Source organism: Montipora foliosa, chromosome 10 (assembly GCF_036669935.1).
Source record: "Montipora foliosa isolate CH-2021 chromosome 10, ASM3666993v2, whole genome shotgun sequence".
NCBI classification, from domain to species: Eukaryota; Metazoa; Cnidaria; class Anthozoa; order Scleractinia; family Acroporidae; genus Montipora; species Montipora foliosa.
The window spans coordinates 23,640,032-23,652,399 of record NC_090878.1 but is presented as its reverse complement, the minus strand read 5'-3'; the positions used below and the strand labels follow the sequence as shown (position 1 = coordinate 23,652,399).

The following is a 12,368-nucleotide window of genomic DNA, read 5'->3' as shown; positions in this document are numbered from 1 at the left end:
AAGATCGCATTCTCCCAGTTGTAATTAAGAAGATAGTAATGTCTACCCCAGTTAATGCACGAAGAAATGCTGGGGCGGATCCAGGAAGTTTTGATAGGGGGGGTCCAAACCTTGACCCAGAATAACACTACAGAAACTTTTTTCAGATTAGTGGCAAAATAGAATGGCTCTTCATCAAAAAACAAGTCAACGAGTTGAGTAATAATGGGCGATGCGAGAATTGTAGACTCAAACAAGTAGTAAAAAAAATTCGGTTAGGGAAGGGGGGTTCTGGACCCCCCCGACCCTCACCCTGGATCCGCCACTCCCCTTGGATCCGCCACTGAAATGTATTTAATATTTTCAATAGTGACTTTGGCGCACTCTGAAAAATCTGAGTGCTCTGTTGCAGAAGTCTTACATACGACCTTCCTATTACTACTAGCACTAATGTATAGAAGACACGCGGGATTTTTTTCCGAGTGTTCCAGAGTCATTGTTGATAAATTCATCTCGTTATTCATAAATGGACAATATCAGTCCTATCAGTAAAGCAGGACGATTGCCACATGAACCTAGTTTAATGGTCTTTCTCCCACTAGTATTTTATAGCTCAGTGCCATCAATTGGATAGTCCAGTGGCGGATCTACATGTAGGAATATTTCAAGGCGGGTGAATTGAAAGGATCATACCGGTGCCTCAGTTGGCTGAGCATCGTGCTGTCACGCGGGAGGTCGCGGGTTTGAACCCCAGCCGGATCAACACTCAGGATCTTAAAATAACTGAGGAGAAAGTGCTGCCTTTGTAATTTCGTCTGCAAATGGTTAGACTTTCAAGTCTTCTCGGATAAGGACTATCAACCGTAGGCCCCGTCTCACAAATACCTTTTATGTTCATAAGTTCCCTGTGGGGCGTTAAAGAACCTACAAACTATTCGATAAGAGTAGGGGATGTAGTCCCCGGTGTTGTGGCTGTCCTGTTCTCTCCAGCAGAAGTGACCGGCTTGGCAGTCATGTCTTTAAAAGGCTTTCGGTGTATGAGGCCACCTAAGCAGGAACAGCCATAAGCCAGGGACTTTGCCGAGTGCTGGAACATGTAGATGTAGATGTATATTCTCTGATAGAAGCCCAGATACTGTAGGCTGCCATTTTGACGTTGTTTATGTTCTCCAGTAGTTCTAGTGGTTTCTTGTCTTCAGAAAAATGACACAATACGCCATAGACCTCTGTAAATTGGGAGAGGAAAAAGAAAAATGGATCAGCAATTGATCAGTGGCAAGTGCTTCCTCTGCTAAGAGTTTTTTCCTATTTTATTTTCTTCACAGGTTGTATTTCTTATCAATGGTTGCAGCTACTGCAATAACGTGATGCCAACCATTCAACAGATAGCAATAGATAGCAAGTTTTTAGGTGTGTACTTTGCCTCTTAGGACAAGCAATCTTTAGTTTTCATGTTCATCGGTTACGCCGGACGTGTTGGTGTTGCAAACGAAATAACCCTTAAAGGGGCTAGGTCACGCTGTTTTAGGTAATTTTGTTTAATTTTGTTAGTTATGAGCTCTAAACTTCAAATTGGCAGAGCAAGAGTCTTTCATTTGCAAAATCACGGCCACATAACAACTGAGAATGATTTTCCAGCTGTTTAAATGACATTTTGATATCAACGGATATAAATCTGAAAAAAAGGTGGGCCGACGTTTTTCAAATTTAGCCAAATGCAATCCATTTCAATCCTCCCCAGTTTTGTCCATCCTTGTCCCTTCTTAGCTTTCCTGTGTTTTGTTTGAGTTCTTCTATAGTTTTGAGCCGTTATTTTGTTATTTCAGTTAATTCTATGACCATTTGATCAATGCTGATTGCCTAAAATTGCGTGACCAAGCCCCTTTAAGCGGCCTTCACACGGCAAAGTTATGTTGGCAAACTCAAGTTGGTGTGTGTGACACAACAACAGTTGTCAAACATGCTTACCTTTGCATGAGGACTGGAAGGGGCAAGGATGGCGCAGTCGTTTAGTGCGTGGTCTTTGTGCAAGAGGTCCCAAGTTCGCTCCCCGAATCTCCCATACTTCTTTCGACTTCTTTCCTTTCAGTGTAACCTAAGTAGTAGCTTTAAATACCCGTAAAACCGAACACTGATGGTGAGGGGGGAATAAAATGAGCGCACTGTCGACCACAGGTTTGTCAGTTGAATTACTGTTACGAGTTATCGACTGTAAATAAGGTTACTTCACATTTTACGTTTAGTTTAGAGGTCTGACTTTGTGCTGTTAATTATCAGGTGCAAGTGATTTTGGGCAAAAAAAGCAACTTGAAAATCAGAGTGCGTCTAATTTAAATTATGTACATTTCCGGACATATCTCGTTTTTATGGCTGTTTTCAGCTTAGAAAACCTACTGAAGTCGCCCGCCGTTGTTTTCATTGTTTGAAACTCTCTAAATGCATTGTGGCATTATATTCAAATAAAACGCCATAAAGAGGCTCACCACATGTAAACCAGTTTCAACTTGTGACACTTATTTTTTACATTTATGTTCTCAAAAATCTAACCAATCATAATCTCATGACGCAATTGCGAATATCTGCACTTGTTGGTATCAATGAACTCGCTCTCTGCCAATCAGAACTGATTTTTTTTCGGTTGTGTCTTCCGGGGAATTAGTCACAGTCTACCCATAGATTTCAGTAGTTGGTTAATTTTCATTTCTTTCTAGGTGCTTCTTTGTACATACACAACTGTTCATCGGATCCACTCACATGTCAGCGGTATGGTATCACAGGCTACCCAACACTTACCGCATTCCGCAGTCTTAGCTGGTCAGCAGTAGAAAGTTGTTCGAGTTCGCAGCCCACCTACCTCAGACTAGATTACCATGGACCTGTAATAGTGAGTTTTATTTTACTTCCCGGAGTGCATCTCGAGTTACAATGAACGAACTTTAATTGACCCTCGAAAGGGAATGACGGTGTTTGTGTGGTCTGGTTTTCTTTAATTACTTTATCCATCCATTCATTCATTTATCCACCCCTCCATCCACTCGTTTGTTAACCATCCATTTGTCCATTCATGCGATCATTCATTCACTAATCTGGCTATGAGTTGATTAAATAATCATGAATTAATTAATTCTTTCTTCACTATCACAAAAAAAAAAAAAAACTTTATTTCCAGATATAAAATTACAATAAATATACTACTTATTACAATAAAAACTATATTAAAAAACGTGTAGTATTAATAAAAATGTATTTACAAGTAAAAAAGTGTCGGCAAGACATAGTAATAAAAACAATTGTCATAGTAATAATAATATGGAGAAACAACCTGACAAACCTAACTCACTCACTCAATCACTCAGAAGAGAACAGACATCCTAAATGCAAAATAATTAAAAATAATAATTTTATACCAGTTGTATTACACGTAATTGTGTGATCTTTTAGTTAATTAGTTATTCTAGTAGATATCATCACCTTTATTGTAACGAGACCGATACCTCCCTTTGGAGAGTAAGGTGCAATAAAGATTTACTGTTTACTGTTTACTCTCTCACTCACTCACTCTACCACTCTCTCATTCATTCATTCATTTATTTGTTTCTTTTTTTCCTTTAATTTCTATCACCAGGCAAAGCAGGTGCTGGAATGGTTATCCAACGTCAGTCAACCCGCTGTGGACAAATCCTTTTTATTCAGTTCTCTTCCTGACATGGTATAAACTTAGTTTACAACAAATCTTGATAACGCCTTCCGTTATTGGTGTTATGAATTGATGTGGTTAGCACAGATGGCAAAGGCACAGCAGGACGTGATCCTGCGAACAGCCGGCTGTCATTCCTTTCATGTTTGGTTATTTGCAGGCAAGTCTGCGTAGTGGAAGGACTGAAGTCTGTGCACGCCTCAGTTTTTACGATGGAAATATTTTAACCATTCTATTTGTTTGACTGCCCCCCCTCCCCCCTCCCCCCCAGATTTGGCATAAACCATTGCTTTCAAGTGCTCTTGGGGACACTACATATTCCCAAGAGCATTTGAAAAACAATGGTTTATGCAAAATTTGGGGGGGGGGGGGGGGCAGACAAAGTGTGTTATGGGGAATGCGAAAATAGAGAATTTACAGTTATCTAACATGGTGGCCATGTGAAAAAAAGTTACAAGACGGCACAAACAAATGCAGACCTCAACATCAGATACTCCGGCCCATGGCCGACTCTTTGTAAAATCGTGTGTACTGTGGGTTTTTCAATATCCCTCGTATTAGCTCTTTTATCCAGAAATGCTCGTAATTACATGCACGCCGTTGTCGTTATCTCAGAAAAGGCAAAAGAACAAAACGAACTAATGTTTGAAACAGCTTTTTCTTACGTTTATGAAAACGCATGCGAACACTGAACACGGGATGTTACTGCATTATTGTTGTTTTGCCATTATAAGTTTGGTGAGCCTTTTAATCGTTTGTAAAGATCTTTGGTAGCCTGGCAACCCTCAGCGCATGCTCAACGGAGCAAGAGTACAGTTTCCCTTCCCTCCCTCTCAAATATATACTCCGACTGCAAGCAGGGAAGTTGCTGTAATAACTTACTAGTGATAGCTCGTTTGAGCTAGTTACTGCCCTACGTTTTGACATGAAGCCTGTTCCGACCGATAAACGTTAAAATTGCTTTGAGAGTGGCCCCTCAAAGAAATTGTTAAATAGCACCTTTTCTCACACTTTTCGAGGGTCCTTACTGCTTTTCCCAGATCAATTTATAATCTGATTTGGAAAAACGCAAATTACAAGTAAATTACGGTACGTACGGAGGAAGAAAAGGACGTTGACGAGATCATAATTTCTTATATTTCCAGATCTTGAAATCAAGCAATAAAAAAATACTTTTAAATTTGTCGGGCAATATTTAAGACTGTCGTGCTTTCAATTAGCCAACAGATGTATGCCAAAATACGTGATCGTTAAAGTGAGGTTTGTGCTCACGACTTTGTGTGTTCATCTTCCATAGGATGTTGATGTTCGATTGATTGGTACTGTGTACACTCGCTCCTTAGCTCGACGTTATCTTCCTCCAAGTCTAAGAAACAAATGGTATCATTTCCGCTGCTTTAAACTAATCTGTGAGCTGCTGTTTGGTCGAGTTTCATGTTATGCAACACATACCCAAGATGTTGTTGACGATGGGAGCAAAGTGAAGGCAAAAGAAACTGATCTTGTTTTATCAAAGGTTAGTTGGCGTCCAGCCCTAATAAAAATGCCCGGTGCTTATTATCTGACTAAGGGGGGCTGACAGGACATTTGGCTCAATGTTACATCCCACCCAGCCCGAACTGACTCACCTATATGCATCAAGAAAACTAGATTTCCTTGTTGCTTCTTCACCTACGTCATATCTCATCATATCTCATATCTCGGTATATCGCCTTTCTTGGCAAAACAAGGCACGAACAGAACGTTTTTGCAGCAGATGAATTTTGAGTTCGCAACATACATGTAGGTAGATGACCATACTAAGGGGTAATTGCTTAAAGTTCTACTGTGCAATTGCAAAAATTGCGAGGATCATAGCTTCACTTGATTTCATATCCGCAGTTCATATATGATCCATTTCATATATCATTTCATCGTTATCTTTGTTTAATCAAGGATTAAAGCTTGGGTAACTTACTGTTTAGTTAACATAGTTTTGAAATCTAAAGAAAAATGAAAATTGATTTTTTGGTCATAGTAGCAGTTTAAATTGTCCAATTATGTGCGAGTGTCACTTCTACATTTCTTCAATAAAATATTACGTATTAAAGTATAATAAATTAAGAACATATAATTTTTCTTTTTGATATCAAGTAGTAGTTTATTTGCCGTCATCCAGGGGGCTATATCGTCAAAATCGGTTTTCAGAACTATTCGAAGCTGCTTGACATTACAACATCAAGAAAATAAATGGTCGTGTCATTTCTCATTTTCATCCAAAAAATCATGGCTGTTGATAACATGGCGCATAGTGTTACATCCTCAAAAATAATATTTTTATTGTTTGTCTATAGGGTAATTATATTGCAGTAATCAAAAAACACTTTTCTTGTAGTTGGAGCTTCAACGGAGTGATGGCGTGCGAGTTAAAGTCTTCCAGTTGGGTCGTAATGTTGAGACTACAATCAATACTCAGAGGGACTCTAAGCTGCATATGTTTCATGACATACACAGGTGAAGGATCCAATTTATTATTTCTTTAATTAATTGATATATTGTTCCTTTATTAAAACCGTACAGTGCGAAAGTAAATTCAATCAATGGATTCCTCCTCCAAGAGAAGCAAATTCAGATTGGATTTTTGTTAGGTTATGGTAATGAATTTGGTAATGAATTTATGTAGCGCATTTTCTATTGACATATTCAAATGCGCTTGACAAGCAAGAGATCTGCAACTCAGCCCAAGTGACCATCGATGTGAACACAAGCTTGATCATTTCCCAGGCTTCAAATTCATGACCTCCTTAATTAAGTCGAAAGGGTATTGAGATATATTTCTCCGAAACTGGTATAATGGCAGAGCTACTCCGAGGCTCCTTTATCTCAGTCGTAGCGCATCCGAAAATCCTAAGGTCACTGGTTCAGCACTTGTTCGCAGCACTCGGATTTTGCCGAGTCTTCCCGAATAATCGTCGACGGATAAATAGCTTCAAAAGAGAGTCAATCAGTGGTATTGCCTATGCATGACCATTGCTCGGCAATCTGAAAGTTTAGTTGTAATAAATAGTGAAAATCTAGAGCTTCGAACAATTGTTACTTTTTTTTTTTCTGTTAGCTTTTTTCGTCTTTGTTGTTTCAGATATGACGTGCCAAAAAACTTCAAATGTGAACATGATCACAGAAGATGCACAGATGTTGTGTTGAAATTTGTTCATGATCATCGACGGCTGCCTGTCCTTCACATGACCTTTGCTGCATTCCACACCAAATTAGGGTAATTGCTGGCATTCTCCTTGCTTTTCTAAACCCCTGCCCTTCGGTTTGAGTCTAGCCCTCGCTGTCCCTAGTACTTTAAATACAACAATCTTGGATAGAATCAAATGGAACAGCAAACCCCCATCCCCCCCCCCCCCCCAAATCAAGGATGAAGCCGCGCAAAAGCCAAAACGCGCCATTTTCCCATCCTTTATTGGGAGGGGGGGGGGGGGAGGTAAAAATTTCCGTCTACTTTGTCCAAGATTGTAGCTTATTTATCCTCTGGGGTTTTTTGCCATTAAGCAGACTCAATATTTCGAAATAAACTTATCACAATACCTAATCATGGACATCGCCATTATCATCATCATTGTCGTCATAATCGTCATCCATCTTGTCATCATGTCGTCATTATGGCGTCATCATTCTCGTTATCATACTTTTAATCAACATTGTCGTCGTCATCATCATGGTCAGCATCATCATCATCATCTCAGTTTTCATTACCGCTGTATCATCCTCTGCACTAGCTGATTCTCAGGAGTATAGCTCCATTTGCAACTGGATCTTTCATAGAGAAGGTTTTACAGTACTGGTGCACAAAGAGTTCGCATCGTTTACCATCTTAATTACAAACAAATCATTTATATAATATATGACACCGTCGACTTTAAACAGGAAGGTTAAATAATTTGCTCATTAGCTCCACATAGCTAGCAGAGTCGCTCGCTCAGTAACGAGGAGGGCGACTTTCCTGCAATCCCTCATTGCGATATATCTAGGGAACTTTAAAGTGACACTGTCAGCTGTGTATCTATAGACAACCAGAACACAGTATGATCTTAAACTAATTTTTTTTTCTTTTTTGTAGGTCTGACGAAGATGCCAGCTTTGAACCATTCGCACATGACCTTCCAATGCTACTTGCGCTGGCACATAAAGAAAATATTACCAACTCCAGCTCATTTTACAGGGTAAGGAAAGTTGTGCTGTTAAACAAATCCATTCGAATACTCTAAAAGTGTTAATGCTATGCTATGGTGTGACACAGGATATATTTCATACAAAAAAAACGTAATAGGCTTTGCACATACCCCCGCCAGTCAACGTTGGTCGTACAAGTGTAAATGCTATTGAGTGACATGAAAAGATGGGATAACATCTATCGAAACCACACAATACGTTTCCTTTCGTTTTATGCAATGTATATTTCGAACTGTTCGACAGACTGCAATGATAGCAAAATCCTGAGTATCAAATACAGACATTCAGTTCAGAAAGTGGCAACATTTATTTAGAACTTAAGAAATGCTTACAAAACGAGCAGCAGTGCTTTTTAGACCCGATAAAGCAGGTGCTGCGAGGTTTTTGAACGGCGGCAAAAACATTCCACAAAAAGCGTGTCCGTCGTTACTCGGAACAAAGGTCCAAATTGTGAGGGGAGAACATTAGCATTCAAGAAAAACGAGCTATATGTCACGTACAGTGACTTTATATCGGATGAAACACCGCTTACTAATAAGGAGGAGGTTTTATCGATATCAAGTCACTGCACGTGTTGTATTATGGACCATTTAAGTAAATTGAATGGGACACTGCGATACTTACAGTGCAGCCCATTTGTGTCTGCAATCTCCTTCGTGGTTGTATCGCAAAAGATCTAGTCCCAACTAGTTTCATGTACCTCTGCGGTTAAACATTGGAACAAGAAACACACATAACAGACGCAACTGCATAACGAGATTAATGGTACTTTGAAAACACGGCACAATGTGTCACAAGCTGTCTTCTTGAGCCTGAGAACTTCAGGCATCACTTTGTGGTTAGACTTCTGGTTAAGGTCGTGGTGATGAGACAAGGCCTACGGTTTATGGTCCTTATCGCGCATGTTATGACGAAGGCATCACTTTCTCCTCAGTTATTTAAAGACTCTGAGAGCTTGTCTGGCCAGAGTCGGACTCACGACCTCCCAAACGCTAGTCTGATGCTTAAGCAGCTGAGCCAACCGGTCGGTGGTAAATGAGTATCACTCATTACTACTGAATTCACCATTAATCATGAGCTTCCTTTGGGGACGGTGGTTTATGAATTTGCGAAAAAAGCAGACCTTGACAGGTGTTATTGATATCCGAAAGAAAATTGGGGATAACCACGCATTTTTCAAAGATAATTAATCAACAATATTTGTAAAAGGTTGGAAAATACAAAGTAATTTATGGCATTCTCTTCCAAATTGAAACTTACTTATCTCTGAAAAATGCACGGTCACCCCCAGTTATCGTTTTGGATACCAAGAGCACTTGCTAAGTTCTCAATTCTCCGCATAGCATCACCCATAGGAAGCCCGAGTGTCTCGAGATGCGCAGACCGTATGCGCAATATCAATAGTAGGCACCGTCCTTAAATGAGTTCTGCCAATTTTTCAGGAGCTGACAGAAGCAGCCTATGCTATGTATAGAGACATGGTCTTTGTTATATTGGATATCGACGAGTTTGCTCACTGGGCCAGCAGATTTGTACCCAAGGACTACCATGCTAAAAATGCTTTTGGTAAGCCACAGCAGTGAGTTCTGTTATATGCATAGTGGATTTCCTAAATGATTGTTCTTTAATATGCTTTCCTTTTTTTTTTTCACACCTTGAGACAGCGACGTGTTGGATCCCGAACTTTTCCTGCAGGAATTGAACTTCGGTTTATGCAAAACGTTTTCATTTGTTTGGTATGAACGCCTTGAGGACAAACTAAGAATTTAGGACTTTGCACATCGCTCAGGGCATGGATTGCAGCCCTCCAAAGCAGTCACGAATTATATATTGAAAGTTTAAGCAAGACAAGGAGGATAGGCTTTTAGGGTTAGAGTTGGTCCTTTGCTCTGAATGGAAACTTGCAAACGCGATTGTACTGTTCATTTAATCTTAAAGTCACAAATATGGAGTTTAAGACTGCAATATCAATGAACATGTCATGTAAATGTTTCGCTTGTGTGATACAGTAAGTTTATTTGAACTCCAATATAGATTGACATATTTTGCCGCCTCCCAAAACAAAGATTCCAGTTTGAAATTTCGGAAAGTCTTTCTACTGTGACCCCCCAAGCTGCGTCACGTTAGTTTTTGGGTACAGCTTATTCTCTCGCATAATAAGCAGCCACGTTTTATTGAAGCGACATAAAGGGAGCATTTTCATACAAAACAGTTGAAGGTGCTGATGCATTATGCAATTTTCTTGCCACTTGTTTGCACCAAACATTGCCCAATTTAACGCACCTTGCAATGGCCAAAAGCATTGTGAGACAAGTCGCAATACTTCTCGCCACGTTGCAATGAAGCTATGCGTGGTGTAACATGTCTTTCCAGTTTGTGAGGTAACGGTTTGTGGCAACAGCCAATGAAAGTGTTTCTTTCATTCATGGAAAACGTGACAAGATGGAAGAATTGTTGTCCATTGATCCCCTTCAAACACCTTGTCTCGCAATGTGACACAAATTGCGACACAAGTTGTTGTCTTCTTCTGCTTCTCGGTGGTAAAGCTGCCATCCTGATGGGTATACAAATTTAAAGAAATGCTGCTTCTGAAAAATGTATAAACTTAGAAGGGAAGGTTCTTGCCAAAGTACATGCTCCGGCGCAGGAGAACAATACAGACAAATAGACTGAAAAATTGAAAGGTTTGCCAAAGGCCTCTTTTTGCAAGAGTTCGGCTTAAAAATTGTCTAGTGTTATCCTTTACTATAGACCGAATGCATAAATGGCGGCCAAAAAAATATTCTTTTGTTTATGTGCTAATTAGCCTCACTAGCCTCGTTTGGATGGACAAAATATAACAGAAATGTTGCTTGAGAGCGAGGCTAGTGAGTCTCATTAGCACATAAACAAAAGAATACATTTTTGGCCGCCATTTATGCATTCGTTCAATAGACCTTCGATGTCTCATTCGTAAATTATTCGAAGTGACATATTCCAAAAGTCATACGGCCAGTCTAAATTCCTTTCGCCTTGTTTGCTCGTCAAGGCAGCGGCTTAAGCCGTGATAAGGTCTCTTTTGTGTTGCTTTGTTGTTGGTTTTAAATTATCTTTATTCTTGCAGGGAGACTGGCCGAGGATGTGCCAGTATTGTATCGCTATCCACGCTTGTGCATTATCCAGCCTGATGACCATCAGCACGCTGCATTTTATCCCCCAGTCAGTGAACTACAAGACCTGGGGTCTAGTGTCCAGGCACGTCTTGATGGGATCAACTCACAACAGATTATAAAATTCGCCCAGGATTACCTGAACGATCCCGCGGCAGCTGTTGTAAAGACTGAATTTTTCTAGACGTTTAGAAAATAAGTAATGGTTCTCGAATTATACGGTTCGAAAACGAGGGATTCCTGACCGAATTCGTCACATTTTGATGCCAGACGTTTCTTGGCAATGTTGGAAGAGGGCACAGGAGATCCATATAAAAACATGCAATATTGTCTTCAAAGCATTTACCTAAAACTAAGTCGATGATGCCCATTTTGATTTGCTGGAAAGTAATTAGCAGGCTAAATTGAAATTCTTAGCAAAGTAAGAAAAAAATTGGAGCGGATTAAGAGCTACCCTCAATTTTAAAGGTTAAGGTGGCTCTGAGTCTAGAGATCACTGAGGTGAATTTTGAAATACAAGTGCACTTAATGAGTGAAATTTCTTAAGCAATGATTGGTGTTTCATGTGGTACCATAACGTTGCCTTTTTGCAAAACAGTGTTGTAGAGTCAATCTTGCCAAAAACACATTTTCGTAAAATTGTTGGAACTGGTTTGAACCAAGATGAATCACGTTTTCTTTTTTGCAATTTGCATATTTATTTACCACTCCCAAGTTGTTCTGAAGAGTGGATGAAAAAAAATCACTATCCAGCGCAGTCCACCTTTTGAAAAGTCGTGGCTTTATATTTAAGACCATTCGTGTGTCATTATTTTTACAACTTTTTTTGAAAAAAAGACGGATGTTTATTTTATGCTTATTTATTCAATTTTTGTAGTATTTTGTAATTAGTATAGGCGTCGTAGTGAGAAAGTGCAGAAAGAAAAACGCTGTCATATTTTGAATAAAATAATGAATGCTTTACTTTTTTGTCGTTTTTCATGGTTTTTCTCTGTTTTGGGGGAGGGGGGTGGGGAGAGGGGGTTAATCAACCCTTTCATTCCCAAGATCGAAACGTTCATTCTCCTAAGTAGTAGGATTTCTTTGTTTGGTAGTCATGAGAATTTGGCGTTATGTCAAGATTACACCTGGTATTTTCATTCTCAATACTTGTCTGAATGAGGTTTCTTGGAAATTGTGAGGAGAATTTGAATGCTGATCACTCGTGAGAGTCAAAGGGTTAGTAAAATATGGGCCCAGGGGAGGGAGCATTCATGTCTTTTAGTTCGGGCGTCTACTGGTACTGAGGTGGTACCCCACTTTGAGTAGTCATTATCTTAGATCTT

General features: G+C 39.7%; 1 protein-coding gene across 1 annotated transcript in view; it reads left to right on the top strand.

Moving 5' to 3' along the window:
• The window catches only part of LOC137973954 (uncharacterized), a 57,412-nt gene extending 45,407 nt beyond the window's left edge, over positions 1–12,005 (top strand). Inside the window, exons 14-22 of the mRNA XM_068820862.1 lie at positions 1,305–1,389; positions 2,691–2,863; positions 3,605–3,688; positions 4,974–5,192; positions 6,051–6,169; positions 6,795–6,929; positions 7,782–7,884; positions 9,337–9,460; positions 10,998–12,005. Of these exons, the coding sequence (XP_068676963.1) occupies positions 1,305–1,389; positions 2,691–2,863; positions 3,605–3,688; positions 4,974–5,192; positions 6,051–6,169; positions 6,795–6,929; positions 7,782–7,884; positions 9,337–9,460; positions 10,998–11,227 (1,272 nt within the window). The 3' untranslated portion in view covers positions 11,228–12,005. The remainder of the gene's footprint in view (positions 1–1,304; positions 1,390–2,690; positions 2,864–3,604; positions 3,689–4,973; positions 5,193–6,050; positions 6,170–6,794; positions 6,930–7,781; positions 7,885–9,336; positions 9,461–10,997) is intronic.
• Positions 12,006–12,368: the final 363 nt, after the last annotated feature.